The 21,677-nt window shown below is 34.2% G+C and overlaps 1 protein-coding gene across 2 annotated transcripts in view; it reads left to right on the forward strand.

The window, feature by feature from the left end:
- Window positions 1-21,677, forward strand: part of CSMD1 (CUB and Sushi multiple domains 1) — a 1,179,538-nt gene that overhangs the window by 1,135,553 nt on the left and 22,308 nt on the right. For both annotated transcript variants that reach the window (XM_042802880.1, XM_042802881.1), the window contains exons 56-64: window positions 1,482-1,655; window positions 6,151-6,333; window positions 9,245-9,421; window positions 10,418-10,597; window positions 12,316-12,489; window positions 13,413-13,586; window positions 16,070-16,143; window positions 19,226-19,337; window positions 20,433-20,612. In XM_042802880.1, the coding sequence (XP_042658814.1) occupies window positions 1,482-1,655; window positions 6,151-6,333; window positions 9,245-9,421; window positions 10,418-10,597; window positions 12,316-12,489; window positions 13,413-13,586; window positions 16,070-16,143; window positions 19,226-19,337; window positions 20,433-20,612 (1,428 nt within the window). The remainder of the gene's footprint in view (window positions 1-1,481; window positions 1,656-6,150; window positions 6,334-9,244; window positions 9,422-10,417; window positions 10,598-12,315; window positions 12,490-13,412; window positions 13,587-16,069; window positions 16,144-19,225; window positions 19,338-20,432; window positions 20,613-21,677) is intronic.

Consider the following 21,677-nt stretch of genomic DNA (forward strand, 5'->3'; position numbering starts at 1 on the left):
TAGTATAGCTTTTGGTGATAGGACAAAGTCGTTGGAGAGGCAAATTTTGAACCCAAAAAAGGACACACTGTTTACCATGAACAATTCTGGTTCAAGAGCAAAAACAATAGAAACACACTGTTCTTTCATATGTAAAGCAATACCTATGAATGTCATTGCTTAAAAATTGATGCTGTTTTTCTTCTTCATAAACTGGGAAAGTTTCATGCTATTCACTACAAATCATTATACAGCCATGTTAAGGTGACCTAGAGTACGATTTTCTGCCAAAAAACTCTGATCACACACTGCAGGTCCTTCCAGAATTGTGGCAGGTCTAACATTTGCACAGTACTGAAGCAAGCTCATTAAGATAACTGATCTGTCTGAAAACTAAACACTTTTTTTTTCTGTGGGAGTACATTTCAGGCAGATCAGTGTCCTGATTTGGTTTACCATTTGCTACATGAATGCTTAAGTCAGACCAAGGAAAGCAAGACAAACACACAGCAGTGAAAGACCAGTGGTCAGGACCATGCCTTTTGGCAGAAATCCATTGTGCAGCCAGTTTGACATTATCATGGGACCTAGTATAAAAGAAACAATTTTGATGCATGTCAGAAGTTATAGTCATCAGAATAACAGTCTTTTTTTCCTAAAAATATATTTGACCCATAGATCACTCTTTCAAGTACCTCATAAAGCTGGTCAAATTCATTTGCTCTGCTTAAGTTTTGCCTGTTTAAGTTGTATGATTGTTTACTAAAGTTATGTAACATTTGTTTTCTTTCTCTGCTGGATGACCTAAGTTTACACAAAAAGCATTCAGAATCTGATTTCTAGTTCACCTTAAGTTGACTTGTGTTTCTTTATATAACAGATCTGAATTACTTGTTTGCAAGTTATTCTGCACCAAAACTGTTTGTCTGATTTTTTTTTTCCAAACAAAATTTACACATTAATTTAAGCATAAATATGATTTATAATTTACAAAAATGATTAGTAATCCATTTTCCTCTAACTCACTCTAGTGTAACACGTTGCTATAATAATACTACAGATTAAGATTTGTATTTCTCTAAACTGTCTAAACTGCGTCTAATTATTTTTAGACATGATAAAGCTACATAACATTATCACATCTGTAATATAAGCACATTGCAACATTAACCCTATTTGGTTTCTTCTTTCCCAACTTTAACAGAAATAATGTGCATTCTCTGTAAGGAAGGACATAGAACAGAAATGAATGAGGAAAGAGAGCTCTGTATATTTTTAGGGAAAAGCTAAACTGGATAGATTAGTTTTACATGTAGTTGTATGTCTGATCTTACAAATGACCAGTAAATCATCTATAGCAACAGCAAAACTGAAGATATGAAGGAGTTGAAATCCAGACAGAAGTTTATGTTGTGTGGAACTAGCCTTATATTTAAAGGTTATACTAGTTTTCTTCTGTGCCATGAAAACATGTATTTATTTATTTATTTTTCCTCTGTTAGCCATTTCTTGTGGACATCCTGGGGTACCTGCTAATGCAGTTCTTTCAGGAGACAAATTTACATATGGTTCCATAATTCACTATTCTTGCACAGCGGGTCGAAGGCTCATAGGAAATTCTACTAGGGAGTGCCAAGAAGATAGCCACTGGAGTGGGACTCTCCCTCACTGTTCAGGTACTTGTACCAACCATTATCTGAATGTCACCTTGTAGTTATATGAATAAGTCTATTCTCAATAAATTTGTAACTACAGTCAGATATTTATTTTGTTCCTTTTCCAACTATATTTTAATTTCATCATTAGCCACTCAGCCGAATTATAGCTGTTTATTAAAATACTGTCACGTATTGTCTCATTCTCTTTGTCATTAATTCATAACTATACCCCTTAGCTAAATGCTGTAGTTGTATATCACCATATACAGAAGCCACCAAACGCTATTTAAAACCTGGTAGAATTCTGATGAAAAAATTATGCATGCATTAAATTTTATTTTTATGAACACTGTTTTGTGCAAACAAAGGTTTTCACATAGGAAAATGTTGATTAAAAAACACCACAGCAAAGGTACTAGATGATAAACTTCATACACTGTGTTCCTCTTTTCATTTACAGAAATATTCTTTATTAGTGCTACAATGTGCAAATACCATAAACCTCTTCAATGTTCTTGGTGCTGTCAGGAAGTACAGGAACAGTTCATTCTCCCCTAGACTAACTGTGCAAATTTAGAAGAAGCCATAAAACATTACACAGTTTTATTGAAGTCAAGAGCTCAGCTGAGCGTTGGCTATTAAGGACATCCACAGTGTATTAATGTTTTATAAGGGAAACAAGTCTACACACTTGATATATAAGAAGTTAAATACCTGACAGGTTTAAGAAGAAAATTTCCTAATGAGAAAATTGTACTATAATTACATATTTGAGAATCTTCTTATAAATTCACCTATAAATTCTTGGACATTTCTTCAGTTGCACTGATCTGATTCAATGTGGTTTGATTCATATTTGATGCAATTTAAACAGGTGCAAGTTATTTAAATTCTGTACTTTGAAAAAGCTCTAAATAAATGCTCATTGAAAATGGTCCATTCATAAACTGCAAAGACTCTGGTCAGAATTTGAAACATTGAGGAAAGGAAGTGAATTTAAATCACTAATGTTTCTTTTCTGTTCTCTGCTGCTCAAGGAGGAAGAAGTTTATTTAGAGTCTTCTCACAGTGTTAGACCTCACTGCCATCATGGTCTTTATGCCTAGATCTGAAAATCTCTGCAGGACAATCATATATTTTTTTTTTCCACAGAGTATTGGCATTTTCTTGCTTATCTTGGGCTCATATTTATGTCACTTTCACCTTTTTCTCCAGTATAAAATGTCAGATATGAGGCCGCATCATGACTTTAAAATTTTTAAGGTCAGAGCCCTCTAGTTCTATTACCCAACATTTCCCACTGCAAGGGAAAATCTAGTGTTGGTGGAAATAAATTTTGATTGATAATAATTGAGACTCTTCAGATATCGTTCATGAATATGATAGTATTTTTATAGACTCATAGTTTTTTAAAACAGTAAAGACCACTGTAGTTATCTATGATAGAGAAAATATGTCTAGTGTAATTAAAATATTGTTACTGATGCAGAATTTAATTTTCTAAATTTGAACATGATGTGACACTATTTTGAGGGCAAGGTGAGTCCCTAGGAAAATGATAAATCTATCTCTGTTAAGTGAATTAAAAAAGCAAACAAAAACTTCCAAACAATGAGACAAAAAAACCCTTGAAAGGTGTCTAATTCCTCTAAGTCACTTAGAATTATAAAATAATTACACTTTCTATGTTATGTATTCAGGAGATTATTCTATTTAAAAAAACCCAAAATAAATAATTTGTATACATAATGTCAATGAAAGAATGCTTGTGCCCAGGACAACTGAGACAGCTAATTGGTTTCATACTTAAGGGATATGAAAAACAGTCCAAATACAATGCTTGAAGCCTCTATTCTGTTTCTGCATGGGGTTTATTTCTTTATTATATATTAATATATATTTGAATGCATGATGGTATAAATATGATCTCAGGGCTTGTCACCTGGGACCTGCTGCAATGATGGACACTTGTATCTAATGAGTTAAGTGATGGGATTGTTTAAGATGACTCACACTAATTTTTCAGTAATAGTTATGTAGCCTTCTACACTGATAAATAAAAAAGTGTCTAGACCTTCACAATGCTGTAACTGCCCTTTTCTATACCCTTTGACTATAAACTTGAATGATTTCAGTTTAAATTTTCTTCAAGACAAAACTAGGTGTGTCTAAGAAAAAAAAGTCTAGTCATTCATCTGGAATAATTCCCTCAGAAAAGTCCCAAAGCAAACTGAGAAATCATCAGAATTTTAGAATCACAGATCCTCCTGTCATGAACAATTCCTGCAGTCTTTGCATTCAAAAGCCGAAGTATGTGCCACCTATCTGTTTCATGCTGTAAACATGCCACAGTGGTAGCCTGAATCACAGCCCTCATGTTAATCACACATTTTGAGCAGATGAAAATGTCTATGAAATAGTAATGTCTTGGAATAAGGGGAAGCAGGTGGCATTCAAAGACCACATCTGGACTGCTGATTGAACAGTGCCAGGTCATAGGTAATGGATACTAGTACTTGATCACTGAGACAATTATACTCTTAGAATTGTCCCCAGAATGGTCTTCATCCATCCCAACTAGCACTCCATCAAACAATGCACAAATACTTCACAAATTGGTGTGTTCTGGAGATCATTCTCAACAGCCACTTTGGATGTAGCCACCCTGTTTAAGAAAGTGAGTTTAACAGTATAGATGTGGACAGAATATACCTGGTTTGCTTCAAGACACTCATACTGTTTACAAACATATATTTAGACAAGGAAATCTAGGTCCAAATTCTGTAGGGCAGGGTGACAAGGACAATCTATTCTAGAAGAAATTAGTACTAAGCAAAGTGGACACAACCAAAACCCACAAGTTAGCTTTGAATTCAGGAACTGTGTCTTGGTTTCCTTTTATGAGGAAGCATAAGTGTATCCTAAGCATATGTCTCAAACCTGCTATACTGGAAACCTTATGCTAATTATACTTTCTGACTTCAGTAAATTTTAATTTCTAAAACAAAATTTTGAGGTTTTTCTAAGTTTTGCTATGGTTATTCCTTTGTCCTTTATCTGTCATGTGTGCCTATGATGAAAAACCTATGTATAAAGATGCTGTCTCCAACCTATGGATTTATTTATGTATATGCCCTGTTTCAGGCTGGAATAGAGTTCATATTTGGTTTTGGTAGCTAGAGGAGTGCTGTTGCACACTGAAATTTCAAAGACTCTCCAAATCCCTGTGTCCTGCCTGTACACAGGCCCACAAGAAGCAGCGAGGGAACATGGCTGGAGCACTGGGCCTGGATTGGCCGATATTCCATGTCATGTGACATTATGCTCACCATATAAAGAGGGGTGGGTGGGAAGGGGCGCCCTCTCACTTCCGGGATTGCGATTGTGGCTTCTTTGCGTTTCAGGATCACTAGCCGGGAATGGGCTGGGTGTCGGTCGGTGGGTGGTGAGCAATTGCATTGTACATTACCCGTTTATACTGTCACCGTTTTATTTTATTGCTGTTATTAAACTGTTTCCATCTCAACCTGTGAGTCTCCCTTTGCCCCTCTGATTCCTTCCCCATTCCCCTGTGGTGGAGGGTGGGCAAGCAGCTGTGTGGTGTTTGTCTGCCGACCAGCCTCGAACCATGACATCATATTTGGAAAATAAAAAAACAACAAACCAAACCATTGTTTTAATAGAAATTGAGTCTTAGACATATAACTTAAAAATGGAGAGGTAAGGATAATGTTGCTGTGGAACACAGTTTAGACACAGAAGTATTTAAGAAAGACACCATTTTATGTCACAATTTATAATAAATTGTTGATACTGGCACAATAATTCCTTGACCATTTTGAGTAGCATTTCCTCTAGCAGCCACTTTATCTAATAAAGCAGTTGACTCATTCGTGCGACCTATGAGGACATGTTTGAGAGGTCTCTTCTGCAAAACCTTCTTTCTATTCTAGAATTGTAACCAATACTTCATAAGAATTTAATTGATAAAGAAAATTATGAGGTGTACTTTCTGTTCTTGACAGTCACCGAGAGTAACGTGCCATTTAGTGTTTTTTGTGGATATATGTGTTTCAAATATATTTCTTAAGAAACTTGAATATGGTTATCTTCATTCCTGCTGTTATCTAATTTTTGTTATTAGAAGTTTTTACTAGCAGAGAAGTTGAACAATAAATTACAATGTGTAGAAAACATTATTTATGTCAAAACCACAACAAACTTGAACTAACAAAAAAATGACAGGGATGCTTCCTGTGTTCACAATTATCTTTTATCATGTAATTATATTGCATTCTATGCTTAGGTCTGTATAGGTCTGAGATAAGAATTAGGTTAAAAAGATATGTTATTTTTGTCTTTGACTTTGGTTTCACAAGCTCACATTGGAAGAAAATTAATTGATTATAACAGAAACAACGCAGTTAGTTCTATTCACAAAAGAATATCTTCACTATCACTGCATTTGGACATTATGTCTCTGCCAATAGTTTTGCTCTGTTGTGTTTTACAGGAAATAATCCTGGTTATTGTGATGATCCAGGAGTACCAGCTCATGGGTCTAGACTAGGGGATGAATTCAAAATAAAAAGTCTGCTACGTTTCTCATGTGAAATGGGTTATCAGCTGAGAGGATCTGCAGAACGAACATGCCTGCTTAATGGTTCCTGGTCAGGTGTGCAGCCTGTGTGTGAAGGTAGGTATTAATACCATAAGCATTTATGACACCATTGCATTATATTTACTAACAACATTTTTTTCTTTAATTAAAAAGAAATTCTATTCTAAAAATACACTTTCATATTGATCTGTAGAAATTTGATATAAAAGAGTTTGCAAGCAGCTCATATTTTGCTCAAAAACCTAAATCCAAACTGATAAAACTCTGGAATGTATATTTATAAGAATATTGTGAGAAAATAATTCTAGTAATACAGACATTGAGCCTGAAAATAGAGAAGAGATACATGAGTTAAATGTAGAATTAAACAAATGCTTCTGATTGAAGATATGAAAGATATGATAATGGAGTGATAAATAAATGTCATCCATCTTCTAACAATACAATATTTTCATCTTCTCTTTCTATATAATGTTATTAGATTATTATTATTATCTATATAATGATATTAGAATAAGATAAAAAATATAATAAAGGATTTTCACATTTTTTGTGCACTGTCAGAATTGGAAAGAAGTAATGGTTCGGTTAGATTCAGTTTTAAAATGACTCATTATTTTCCAAGAATGTTTGAAAGGTTATTCTGTCTAATTCACATAAATAAGAAGATGCGATAAATTGAATTAAGCAAATATGAGGAAATGTAATAAGTAAAATAAATATTATAAATAGAGTAAGAATTATTTTATAGTCAACTACTGTCACATTAGCATTTTGTCAAATGTTAAACATCTGCAGACTTGGTGTCTTCACATAAATTCTGCAAATACATTTAGCCTTAAGGAATGCATCCAAGCTTTCCTAATGAAGATCAGTGTGGTACTTGACTAGTATCTGCACATGGTCTTTAATCTGTTTTATTAGTATTATCATAGCATCATAGAATGGTTTGGGTGGGAAGGGACCATACAAATAATCTAGTCCAACCTGCCTGCCATAGGCAGGGACATCTTCCACTAGATCATGCTGCTCAAAGACCATTCCAAGGAGGGGGCATCCACAGCTTCTCTGGGCAACCTGTTCCAGTGTCTCACCACCCTCACAGGAAAGAATTTCCTCCTTATGTCCAATCTAAATCTACCCACTTTCAGTTTAAAACTATTACCCCTTGTTCTGCCACTACAGGCCTTTGTAAAAAGACTATTTCCATCTTTCTTATAAGCCCCCTTTAGGTACTGAAAAGTCACAATAAGGTGTCCTCAAAGCCTTTTCTTCTCTAGGCTGAACAACCCCAACAATTTCAGCCCTTCTTCATGGGAGAGGTGTTCTAGCCCTCTGATCATTTTTGTAGCCCTCCTCTGGACCTATTCTAACAGGTCCATCCCTTTCTTGTGTTGCGTGCCCCAGAGCTGGATGCAGTACTCCAGGTGGGATCTCATGAGAGTTGAGTAGAGGAGGAGAATCATCTCCCTCGACCTGCTTACCATATTTCTTTTTATGCAGCTCAGGGTATAATTATGACTGGAATTCCTCCAATTCTCTAAAGAGGAAGGACCAGCAGAGACAAACTTCTGTGTAGTGACCATAACTCCCCAGTCTCTGTTCCCTCTGCACCACTTGTGGTGCAGGCAGAGTAACCTGAAGTGACGGAATGAAGATAACCCTGGGAAAGAGGGGAAGAAAAGTGTTGTTTTAATGTTTGTCTTTTTTTTCCTATCCAAATTTATGTTAATTAGCAATGAATTAATATAATTGTCCCCAAATTGAGTCTGTTTTGCCCACAATGGTAATTGGTAAGCAATTCCCTTGTCTTTATCTTGATCTATGATCTTTGTCATCCTTCCTTCTGAAAAGGGGACAATGAGTGAGCATCTGGGTATGCATTTTGCTGTTAACCAATGCTAATCCACCACAATATTCCAAGCCATTAAGTTGAATCATACTTATATTTGATCATATGATTGTATTAGACTAAATCATGTCACTTCTCAAGAGACCACACTTATTTTTACTGTAGGAAGAGCAAGTAGAAAGAGTTGTCAGCTCTTGAAAGCTGTGCAAGAGACAAATGAAGTATGTCCTCGCAGTCCTACAAACCACTTCATACTCCATAGAAGACTGAAGGAAAGAGTTTGATTTAGATGCACATTTCTTACTAACTCTTGATTAACCCTGGTAATCTCTTAACCTCATGATAGTTTTATTTTATTCCTATGAAAAGTAGTCTCTGTCCAGAAGTGGAATGTTACTGTACTTTTGCCAGTGTCTTGTCTGCTTAGATGGTCAAATAAAGATGTTTTAGAAGAAAGTATTTAGAAAAATTCAAAACAAACAAACAAATCGTTATGATGATTGTCTTACCTATTGAAAAACAAACAAACAAACAAACAAAAACAGAACCCAACAACACTCAGCCCTCCCAAAAATAAACAAAATGAAATCAAAGTAGACCCACTGTCAAATCTTGGATGTATGAAGCTGAAATATTATCACTGCCTTAATGTGTAGCTACAGATGCCAAAAAGATATGGAGGCCAATACAGAATGTTTGTTCTTTTCTTGATTTAAAAAACAAATGAACAGGAAGATCATAATTTAGTGTTTATGCATTTTTACATTGAAAGAGGAGATACCAGAAGACAGGAAAAGAAAAATGTTGATAAAGTCAAAACAGAGGCACGGGCCTGTCAGAAAGTCATGAATGAGCTTTCTTCTCTCAAGTGACTATATTGGGTGAAGTGGAACAGATGGTACAAGCTACGTGAATCAGCAATTGAAAAATCAAAATAAAACAAATTCAAGTAAAGTGATCATATTAACAAAGAGAAATAAGATATTAATTCGGGAATATACTTATTAAATATTTTCTTAGTAAAACTTGCTATAGCTTTTTTAAAAGATAGGCTATTGATAGGCTATTTTTTTTTTTTTCCCAGTAAGTCATATATTAAGGTACTATTGATTTTTTCTAAACTTTTTTTCACAGCTGTATCTTGTGGGAACCCTGGTACCCCAGCCAATGGTATGATAATATACACTGATGGAATATTGTTCTCCAGCTCAGTCATTTATGCATGCTGGGAAGGTTACAAAACTTCAGGGCTAACAACTAGACATTGTACTGCTAATGGGACATGGACTGGCACTGCTCCAGACTGCACAGGTCAGAAATAAAATTTCTTCCTCTAAAGCTTTAAAATAGTAATTCATCCAACCTTCCTACTGGAAATGATTATTTTGTATAGATAAAACAACACATTTTTTCCTGATTCTTCTGTCTTGTAATACATTTTTTTTTTTTTTTATCTAAAGACACATGCCCTTTAAATACATGCTAGATGTTTCCAGAACTATCTTTTTAAGATGGATTCATAGGTAACTTTTCAGTGTTTACTTCATGAATGTCAACACTGAAAATATAACATTATTCTTAAGAACAGGTCTTCCTCTAGAGTTTCCTTTGGGTTTTTGGTTTTGGGCTTGTTTCTCCTTTTTTTTTTTTTTTTTTTTTTTTTTTTTTTTGTGGCGTATGTACAGATGATGAAGTTCTGGTAGTTCTAGATCAGATTTTACCTAATTGGATACATTACTGTGCCAGTTTTTATTGTGAGCCAGATGAGTCAGATCTGACTGATAACCATTCTGCTAAGGACTGAGAATCAAGGATCAGCGAGTTTGGGCTACTTCATCAGTGAAAACAAGCAGGGAGTGGAGGGGTGCTTCAAGGCCAGCAGGGCCGATGCACTCACCGGCAAGGCCAGACCCACAATACATCAGTATAGTGATAGTCATTTCATAAGTCTACTGGAGCTACATGTACCATCAACATTAGGCATAATATGACAAAGATCTCTGTGTGAAGGAACGAAAACTCCTGTCAAAACTATGACTAACATAACAATCTGCAGTATTAGTAGAGCATAGCAGCTTAAACTAGTGTGTTTAAAGAACATATTAGACCCATGCAATTACAATGCCTCAGAAATATGACTTTTAGCTAAACATTACAAATTATGCTTTTGATTTTGTGTGAAATATATTGATCAAATTTTTTCTTGTTTTGTACATTAAAAAAAAAGGATATTAGTTATTATATAGTTTAATGATTCATTACATGTTTATTGGAAAAAAAAATCCCTTTTTTTTTTTTCTTCACTAGTGATCAGCTGTGGAGATCCAGGTGCATTAGCAAATGGCATTCAGTTTGGAAATGATTTTACTTTTAATAAGACAGTCAGCTATCAGTGCAATCCAGGATACCTGATGGAGCCTGCCAGTTCATCTACCATGCGTTGTATAAAAGACAGCACTTGGAACCAGAGTAAACCAACTTGCAAAGGTGTGCTTTTGAACTTAAATAGTTTATAAATGCTGGCTTGATATTATATGTGAAAATCACTAATCAGTGGTGTCCTGGGTTTGAGTGAGTAGTGGGGTTTTTTGGTAGTAGGGGAGGGGGCGATAGGGGTGGCCCCCTGTGAGAAGCTTCTTGAAGCTCTCCCAGCTCCAAGTCAGCTCCACCTCTGCACTAAAACTGAGCCAATCAGCTGCGCCTCTGCAATAACGTATTTTAAAAGGGACATGGTGAGGAGGAGTTGGACTTGTGATGAGGAGTTGTGGCAGCTGCATGAACACCAAGGTCAGTGGAAGAATGGAGAAGAAAAGTGTGGGGGAGGTGTGCTGGAGCAGAGACCTCCCTGTATCCTGTGGTGAGACAGCAGGGCAGCCCCTCCCACCACCCATGAAGATCTACGGTGGAGCAGACACTGATATACGATCTGTGTCTCTATGGACAAGTGTGTTTATAAAAAATTATCAAAATCTTCTCTGGGACAATTAACATGCAAATGCAACTAAACATTTAGATAAGTATTTGTGTAAAATTTATATTTATTTTGCACGTATACTGTGTTATAATATCAGTCAGAATAGCAACATTAATGACCACAACAGAACTAAATCACTCTACAATAAAGATTATCAGAGTGATCAGTTTAAAATTCTGGGAATGAAGTAGCCATTTTCCTTTTTGGGCCCTTTTATCTTGTATTAGATAGCTGAAATTCTGTAAATGGATCCTGCAAACCAAACTTCCTATAAAAGATTCCCTTGTTGCAGTAGTGTAGTCATAAATAGCCAAAAAGATGATTCAAAAATAGCTAATTACAAGTAATAATGTACAGGTCATAGTGGAGATGAGGCTAAAAGGCAAATAAGGTAGCCTGGTGAAAATTGTTAGCACCAGTACAGCAGCTCAGGGATTAAATTTAGCAGCCTAGGGCACCTTTTGTTTATAAAAGTCCTAGTCTGCTAACATATCTAGTACTGCTTTAAAGTGGTGTTTAAGTCTAGCCTACTAATTAAATTTTGGCATATGTATTCAACTGATTGCATTTTCTCTTGTAAAAATCACTGAGTGATTTTACAGTTGTGCTCTTTATTGAAAGAACTGATGTGTAAATGTAAACTTGGTTGTTCCAGATTTCATCATTCTGGGCACTCTTTCAGAAACTGGAAAGCATCAGAATATTTTTAAAGACTCTTAGCCACTAATTACTAATAAAGTCAATGTATATTTCATGCTGAAAGCCTTAGAAAATGAGCAGGTGAATGAACAAAGTCATATTAAGTGCTATAAATATTGTTGCAAAATTAGTTTAAAATAAAATAAAAATATTTACAATTGTAGAATCATTGAAACATATTTCTTGAAATAAATCATGTTTATTGAAAACTTTTACCTAGGTCAGTAGTCTGTTTCTAACAATGATCAGTAATTAATATGTAGGGAAGAAGGTCAGAATTAAGTAAGATATATACCCTTCTTGCTTCCAACAACCTAGAGCTCAGGGACTTCCTAAACCTAGAGGTGGTATTTTTGTATTTAAATCTGTTTTCTGTCTATTACAGGCTGCTTTGTCAACACAGGAATGTCTTCTTGTAACTGAACAGCATAAAATATTTTTTTTTAGTTTCAGAAGTATGAGTAGGTATTGTGTTGCATTCTTTTAAACCCTATGAAGTCTTAAAATTATAACTTTTCTTTCTGTGACACAGCTATTACGTGTGGGCCCCCTCCACCAGTACTCTATGCAAAAGTGGAAGGATCTGATTATCGCTGGGGTGCCAGTGTGAGTTACAGCTGTGCAGAAGGCTATCAGCTGTCTAACACTGCTATTCTCTCCTGTGAGGGTCGAGGAATTTGGCGGGGAGACATCCCACAATGTTTGCGTAAGTTTTCAGAGTACAGTTGTGTGGGGCTTCACCAAAGCTATAGTCAGCTGTCTCATGTTGCAGTCAGTTTCTCACAGTATAAAAGGGACTCATCTAAATCAGATAATTTATGGACTAGGATTTTCTCTCCTGCTTCCAAAAAGCGTATCTTGTTATGGAATTGAGTGGTTGTGCCTATTTAAGGTCATGGTCCTTTCCCCAAAAGTCACCTTCATCTCTTATTTCCTAATTGGTACCATCACCATTCGCCTTACTGATAATCTTTCTGAATGTTCTGAATTTCATTTGTGGTAAGCATGAATAAATTTTTCCTTACGCTTTTCCTTTTTAATTCATTTTTCCATTTCCATTAACGAGAAATGTGAAAACAAGAATCCTAACTCTCTAAACTCATAGCCTTCTAAATTATTTTTTCTTTTCTGAAGGCAAGTACATACCCTTATATCTTGTTTGTATTTTTTTTCAGCTTCCTCTAAATCTGCCAACTCATCTCTTTCAGTGTTTGAAATCTTATCAGGACTGACAAACATTTTTCCTTTTACTTAATCAGAGCAAAAATTTCCAGCCTACTCATCTGAGGGTGACTGATGTGAAAACTGGATACATTTTGAATCATTACTATATAAGGAGTCTACTTTGAGATTACTTTATCATCCAAATCTAATCAGCATTTAAGTGTCTCAATTAAAAAGCCTATTTTTCCAGGTTAAGTTTTATGCTTATAGTAACTATAACAGTGACAATTAATTTTAAACTGCCATCAAGAATTTATCTGAGCTATAGTCCTGCACAGATAAATGAACATAGCTTTTTCACTCATATTCAGTATGCTTGACTTGCACATAAAACAATGTAGAATACTTCATTTGAAGCATGTGCCATTTTTAATAACTTTTTTTCTTTCCTTTTTTATATATTAGCTGTGTTTTGTGGTGATCCTGGTACTCCAGCAGAAGGACGTCTCAATGGAAGAAGTTTCACCTACAGATCTGAAGTCAGCTTTCAGTGCAGACCCCCTTTTATTCTGATAGGCTCCTCGAGAAGATTCTGTCAAGCAGATGGTACTTGGAGTGGAATTCAGCCAACATGCATTGGTAATAACTACCACTACTTATGCTGTTTCTACTGAGAGTATTCTTGATGAACTATTACACTATCATAAATCTAGTAATTAGCTTTCCAAATATAGAAAATGTCTGTGTAATATAAAAAGAACTAGTTAAATAAGGTTATATTTTGAGTATAAAAATTTTAGGATAAACACAATCATATATGAAGTCATTTGTAAATTTACATGATTGCTTGCCTGCTGGAAATGCAGAATGTTAATATGTGCAAGCACATAAATTTATTCCGTCTATTTTTAGAATCTTTTAGATACACAGAAGACTTGGGCAGATTAAAGACCAGATTCTGTTATTGGAGAGTTATAGGCATTTTTCAGAATCAATCCTACATCAAAAATGTTTTTGGACTTTGTGAAAGTGGCTTTACTGCTCAAGAGGATGAAATCTGCTGGGTCTGATTTCTTGAAATTCTGATAAATTTCCAAGTACTATTAGTTTCTCATTGACTGACGTGCAAGTGATAGGCTTTTAGCATGTTACACGATAAGATTAACAGAGAAATACTGGACACCTTTTAACTCCCACTGACATTAGAATTTGATCCAACTGGTGTTACTTGCTTGAAAAAATTATTCTGATGTTATAATAGAAAAATCCTCTTTGATATTTCAAACAAACACATTCAGATGTAGACTGTAGCCCATTTATATATTTTGCTGAGTCTGAGATATTAGCTATGTGGAAGAGCTGGGGTGTGCACTCTGAGAAGTGGTAGTAAGCATGATTATTGAAAGCAGACTGTATTTGCAAATTAAGTCATTAACACTCATTACAATTCTTTGATTTGAATTCAGAACTGCTTCTGTCCTTAGTTTTTATAAACTGGGTAATCCATTTTATATCTATATATTCCAACAGAGACAAGAAGGTTTATAAAAGCTAAATCTTGTGCCTGTTGTGGAGAATCAAATTTGAAAATGTCATAATGACATTTCTATTTATATTTTATATAGCATAATATAGAAGCACATGGAAAATACTGCATCAAAGACGTGTGTTTCTTTAACATCATTGTTTTTATATTATTGTAAAAGGAAAATATTGGACCATCTAAAATATTTACAGGTACCATTGTTAAGCAACTCAAAAAATAAGATCAGTGAACAATGCCTAGAACTATGCCTAGAAGTACCGTATGATGGCAAATGATGGCAAGCTTTTCTATTTCTTGGTATTGATAATTTCCTTAAAATACTTTGAGAATTCTTCGTTTTTTCCCTACTGCTTCTTCAGATGAGACATGTCTTAAAAAATCAATTCAGCTTCATGTGTCTATTATTAGCAATGGCATTTCAGCTAATGATAAGTTGTAAAATGTTCTTTACCTGTTCAAGCAGCTCAAGGTCCAGAATGTGTTTGGTTTTTGTTCTTGAACATTGGGTCAGCATCCACCTAACTTTTGAAGTCTATGGTAATTATCAGTCCAGTTGAATTGTTATATTCTACTGATGGTCAACATTGAAAATGGAAGTTGACTGAGAGTGAAATGACATATCATATTATTGTATAAATTCACTTTTCCCTCTACAGAAAACTAAAAATGGTTACAGATGAAATATAGCCCCAACTTGTGTTTTTCATAATGAAATGTCAGCACAAAATCAGACTTAGTTGCCAAGAGGAAATAACATAGTGCAGAAGGATCCAACAGATCAACTCCTGTGCTGTCTACTTGGTGCATGTGCCTGGGCAACCCCAAAGCAAATACACCATCAGAATGTGAAGTGGATATTGCTGAATCAAAAATTGTTTCAGGCTGCGTTAAATTACATTCATGAAATTGATCATCAGATAATGAGTTATACTCTGTTGGCATGCCTTTTTTGGGGGGCGGGGATTGTCTTTTCACTCTCTGGCAACAGCTGAGGTCATAGTCCATTTGAAACTTTTGTTTTCTTGGTGACATACAAAAATCTATCAAAAAATTCAGTATTTTACTTGCTATAAGAAACTAGGTTGGTTTGGGGTTTAGGTTTTTTGTTGTTTTGTGGATTTTTTTGTGTTTTTTTTTGTTTTGTTTTGTTTTGTTTTGTTTTTTTTTAAATCTAACTTAATCATTAAGCTGTTCATTGGGAAAGAAGAGAAGAAAAAGATTTCCCGATATGTTCCATTTACATTTTGAATAATAGCATATACTATGTATTCAAAAAGGTTTAGAAGTGTAAGTTTAGCAAAAATTAATGCAAACCTAATGCTAAAGTCTACACTGCCAAAGATGTCTACAAAAAATGCCCTTAAATAGTGGCAATGTACTGAAACAAAGTACTGTAATCTATCTTGGAAATTTAATTGGAAATATTAATGTAATATATACAAATACACAAATTCCATTAAAAATTCAATGATTGTGGTCACTAGACATTCATGAAAGGACTTAATCTTTGTAAACAGTTTTAAGTTATTCTTTCCATACCATAATAAAATTTGTCATGTTTCACATTTTACATTAGATCCAGCACACAATACATGTACAGACCCTGGTACGCCGCATTTTGGAATACAAAACAGTTCCAGAGGTTATGAGGTAATTCGTTCTTTTATTTATTAGCTTTCTAAAATGAAGATGCATTTAATAATTACAGATATATTAAATTATCTGTAGGCTTAAATGTCTGATGTAAACCTTATGAAATTTCTACTCCTTTTTAATAAAAACTCATGCTTCATTGCTTCATTCAAAGCTCTTTTTTTTTTTTTTGAAACTTATAGCTTAAAGAAAGGACTTCTAACCTTGCAATATATCATGTGGTCAGTCCTTTAGGAGACTTCAGTAGGGAGGACTATTTATAAATTGATTACCTAATATGATATGACATGATATAATTACTTTGCTCTATAATCATAATTCTTTCATACATTGATGAATAGTCTGTAAATACCTAACAACCAAAGACCTCTCTGATCCAAAGGCCATGTAGTCCTTGACAAAAAAGTCAGCAAGTGGCTTTACTAAATTAACAATTCATGTTACATTTTATTCAGTCAGAGAAGATAAAATTATTCTATGTGTTGGAACCAGGTTGTCTGTGATGAATGTCCTTTCTATAATTTCCAAATTCCTCACAAGTTATTAGTTTACCAAGTGACAGTCAGAAAAGTGACTGAGGAAGTAAAAGTAGATGCAACAATGACCAATCCACAGTCATTATATAGATTGATTAACCTCATGTGGATAGATAATTCAGGTATAAATATTTGCAGTTGGAATCTAAACTATGTTCTGTTTGGGTTACTGGCTTATTTCTTAACTTAGGGCAGTGTGCCACATAGTACTGCAATCAGTTAGTACAACTATTTCTCAAAAAATCCTTTCTGTAAGTTCCTCTGGTTATTGGCACCTTCCCTCTCCTGAAATTGTGCTGTCATTGCTATGTCTGTCAGCCCTTTTCTTCACCTTCTGCTTCTACCAGGCTCACAGATGCCAAGGCACTTCTCCCCTAGCCACATCTTGTGGCCTTACCCCTAAGGTGGTTCCTCTAGTAACAGGTGCAGTTGCAGTTGCCTTTCTGTCTGTTGTCTCATCTTGACCCTGTAGCGATCTTCATCATCACTTCAAAAACAACTCTAATTTTTGCACCTAATTTAATCAGGGGTTTGCTGATTGTTTCATTTTTCTGTTTCTCTCCCCCTTTTATCTACCTCACAAGTTGCCTTTAAAACCAGAATTCTATTGGCCAATTCACTGTTCTAATGTCACATTCACCTCTAGAGATAATGATAGGTCTTCATGTGTTCTGTGTAAAGTCTTTCTCACATATACACTTTCACTCTCAGATCACTATTTGGTACAAGAAGATGTACACTTCTCTCCAATTCCTAGTGAAGTAGATTTTTGGAGGTGAATGTGTGACTAGTGAGGCTTCATGTTTGTATGACTTAGGCAAGCTCCTATAAACCAGTTTTTAACAGTCTTTCCTCATTACAGAAAGGTGTGATGAAAGGCAACAGACCCTCGTAGGGTTTTCCCATATCCACCAGCATCCTGTCTTGCCCCATTCATTCTGTGCATTTTGTGCTTCACTTCACTGTGAACATTACAAATACCTCCAATGTTTTTCATCCAAATATTATACAAGGATTGCACTGCTTTTATTTTTACTTTTACCTGTAAAATGAGAAAGACATATAACTCTGTAACTACCTTGAACCTAGACATTATTTTTTTGCTTGGTCTTTTGGACCAGAAAGGAAAGATTTGCAGCTCATCATTACTTATTGATACTAGAATTGGCAATTTCACAAGAAGCACGATGACTTAGAGTCAAAACCAGCCACACTCTGTTCTAGTTATTACTACAGACATGCTGTGTGTCCTTGGCAAGATAGAGAAATTAATATGTTTAAAAAGAGTTTCAGAGTGATGAGTCTACAAAGCCATATCAGTAATTTGACCTTAAAAATGCCATTGAATTTCCCGAGCCACTTCAGACAGAACTGGTGTTGCATTTGCTAAACATCTATTATAATCTCTTGTTATGTAACTGAGTATATAGTTAACAGGTAGACGAAGATAACTGCCCATTTTTAATTGTCACTGAAGTCCTTATATGACATTTTTAATGTAGAGCTGTCTGCATTTATAAACCTGCAAGCTATTTTATTAATATGCATTGATCACTACTCATTTGCAATTTACTTGCATTTGTTCATGTGATACGTTACTTTATTAAGGAGTCATATCATTTTAAATAATAATAATTTTTGTGTTTTTTTTTTTTTTTCATTTCATCTGATTATATTTATTGCCAAGATGTTTTATCCAAAATAAAAGCAATGCTTTACCTGTCAGCCTTGCATCCTCAAATAAATTGGCCCAGAGTTGTATTCTGGTTATTTTTGCCAATACCATCAATAAGTCCATTTTACTAGAATTTTCCACACAATCTCTCTCTCATATGTTAGGAAAATTCTTCATCACGTGCAATTTTGTATCCGGTTTTCATGCTTTTCTATTCTCAGTGGAACTATAAAGAGAGTTTTCTGTTACTTAACCTTTTCTTCTGAGAAAGGTTATATCACAGTTGACCAAAAGAAGGCTTTCCATAACATCTCTCTGCTAATTGAACGCAAGTAAAATTTAGATAGTTTATAGTAACAAATGCAGTGCAAGGAATTGTAGCCTGGAGTTTTCTCTACTGAAATTATTTTTATATGGAACAGTTCTTAATATTTTTTTCTTTTTCCTTTTTCCTCTTAAAAGACATTTTTAGTCACGTCACACAGTGAGAAACCTTTGAAACAGACTTTATGGTCAAGTCCTATTGAAATATATGCAGTGATGTATAGGAAAGAGAGACATCTCCATTGTTTAGTTTTCTCTGTCACACTGACAAACTAATAAGCTGGAATGTATGAGTGTTGTTCTTCCCCATGCGCACAGCCTTGTCAATTTTTTCCACTTATTGCTTTCAAATGAGGTTACAAAAGATCAATTGCTCAAAATTTTAATCATATCAAAAAAAAAAAAAAAAAGTTTAACTGTAAAAACTGTAAAAGGAAAACATTTCTATTTTTCAAAAAATCTCTCCAGTAGCTTATCACTGTCTCGATATCTGACTACACATGATGGGTACCTCTTTTATCTAATATTCTGTTTTGATCCTTAGGTTGGGAGCACAGTCTTTTTCAGATGTAGAAAAGGTTATCATATTCAGGGATCTACCACCCGTTCTTGTCTTGCTAACTTAACTTGGAGTGGCATACAGTCTGAATGCATTCGTAAGTCTGGTTTCTTATCTAATGAGTTAGAATATCGTGCAATTTTAAAAGAGTCACAAAGTCATGCATGTGGAAATTCGTAGTAAATTATATGTTATCAAAAAGTAAACTTTTTTTAAAACAATATTTTCAAATGTGTTTCATTTCATATTCTAAGACCAAAGGTGTACTTGGGATATTAATTTGGAGTAAGATTTTTCTGATTTTTTTTTTAAGAAGTTCACAATAATTCTGTCAGTTTTACTCAAAAAAGTCTGTCGTCATTAACCCACTGCATTGGCTACTTTAAATTAATCTAGGTTTTCTCTCTGTGTGTTGGATTAATAGAGAACAGAAAGTGGCCTGAAATATGCATGGGGCTAATTTGCTGGCTAGTGTTTTGTGAATCATAAACTAGAACTCAGCAAAATTCAGCTTTTCTGAGCTATGCATGGGTATGTAAGTGATTAGTGTATTTATAGCTCTGTGTGGGTTCAAGGACAACAAATAACTGTTCTATTAAAATACATTGAACTAAGTTAAAAGTAATTAATTAGCATGACTTTAGATTCTTATCCTATTTCAAATTATCTTTGGGTTGTTATAAATGAACACCATGAAGCACAGAGAAAGAAACATGCTGTGCAACCACACCTGTCATAAGTAATGTACTATGACAAAGCCTTCCTATGGAACCTTTATTTCAATAGAGATTTTTAATAAATTTATTTAGCACAGTAACTGCTCTGTAATTTTCAAAACATTGAGTGGAAGTGATGCTTGAGGCTGTGACAGTACAATAATTCACAGGACCAATTATTGCACCATGTACAATGTCAAGTACTTCCCTTCATTTTAACTGTTTGCTATCATGATTTAATTTTGGTGTATTAATAAAAATATGTGATAGTATAGTTTCCATCTTCTCACAATAATAAAACTATATATTCATAGTGTTAATTTTACAAGTAATAGCTACTTGAAGTTTCTAGAAGGTGTACATAGTTTACATAATGAAAGGGAACAAGTTGGCATGCATTTATTTCAGATTACATACTCTAATCTTATGGAAACTGTTTACCACCACTTTTTCTAACTCTAAAAAACCCTTTGCAGCTCATGCTTGCAGACAGCCAGAGACACCGGCACATGTAGATGTGAAAGCAATAGATCTTCCTACATTAGGGTATACTTTGGTGTATACTTGTCAGCCAGGATTTTTTCTTGCTGGTGGATCAGAGCATCGGACATGTAAACCAGATATGAAATGGACAGGAAAATCACCTATTTGTAAAAGTAAGTCATTACTTGAGTGATACGTTGGGCCCTACTTGGTTGGATTTAATTTACCCTGATATTTTTATTTTATAGAACAGGATTAATGTTTTCCATTTACTATTTAAAGACACATATGATGCAACAACTTTTACTTTATGGAAATAACAGTAAAGAAATCAAATCATAACATCTAGAACTCATGGAAGAAAATATGGGGATATATGTGTGTAAATGCACAAACACACAGACATAAATTTACCCCTAACAACAGCAAACAAAACCTAAAAAATATAAAATATTACTTTTAACTGTATTTGTCTTTATATTAGTTTTAAAGAGTATTTCAATTTATTCAGGGTTTAATGTATAATTTTCTATTAGGAACAAAAATGTTATTTCATATCTTGGCTTTTAGATTCATTCATATATGATCTTTGACTTATAAAATGTTCTAAAATAAAAATTAACAATAAAATAAAAAAAATCTTTGCAGAAGATTCCACTTTTATTTATATTTATATAAATTTCTTATAGTTTTGCTAGAGTAACTAAGTATATAGTTATGAGGGCTAACTTTGCTCTTCACATGTGAATAAACATGGCTGTAAGTTCTCAATTCAGAAAAAGAAAACAAAATTATATTTAAAATATGAATAAAGTAAAAATAATCAGATCATTGGGAAAGATGTTTGCAACATGATTTTTAATTCTAATATGGCAAAGGACACTAAACAGGTTTAATATTTGAACAATATTTGATTTTTCATTAATGTTGTGGTAGACTTCTTTATTTCAATATTGTCATGACGTGATCCACATAAAAAAAATTTATCTTCTTATTCTAGTTCCCTAAAAGGGTGATTTTTCATGGGTACTATATAATTAGTAATTTGAGATAAACAATTTTGTATGTTTTTTGTTAATTTTCTTTTTTTTTTTTTTTTTTAAGTTTAAAGATAATTAGAGAAAAGATTTCTGTAAGCAAGAATTCTTTTCTTTATTGGCTTCAAGATTTAGGTATAATTCTCCTTTAGTGTCCCACACTTAGCACTTGATCAATATAATCAGTGAGTTTCTGCTCCA

The sequence above is a fragment of the Tyto alba genome, unplaced genomic scaffold (genome assembly GCF_018691265.1).
Source record: "Tyto alba isolate M040663 unplaced genomic scaffold, T.alba_DEE_v4.0 Super-Scaffold_40, whole genome shotgun sequence".
NCBI lineage: Eukaryota > Metazoa > Chordata > Aves > Strigiformes > Tytonidae > Tyto > Tyto alba.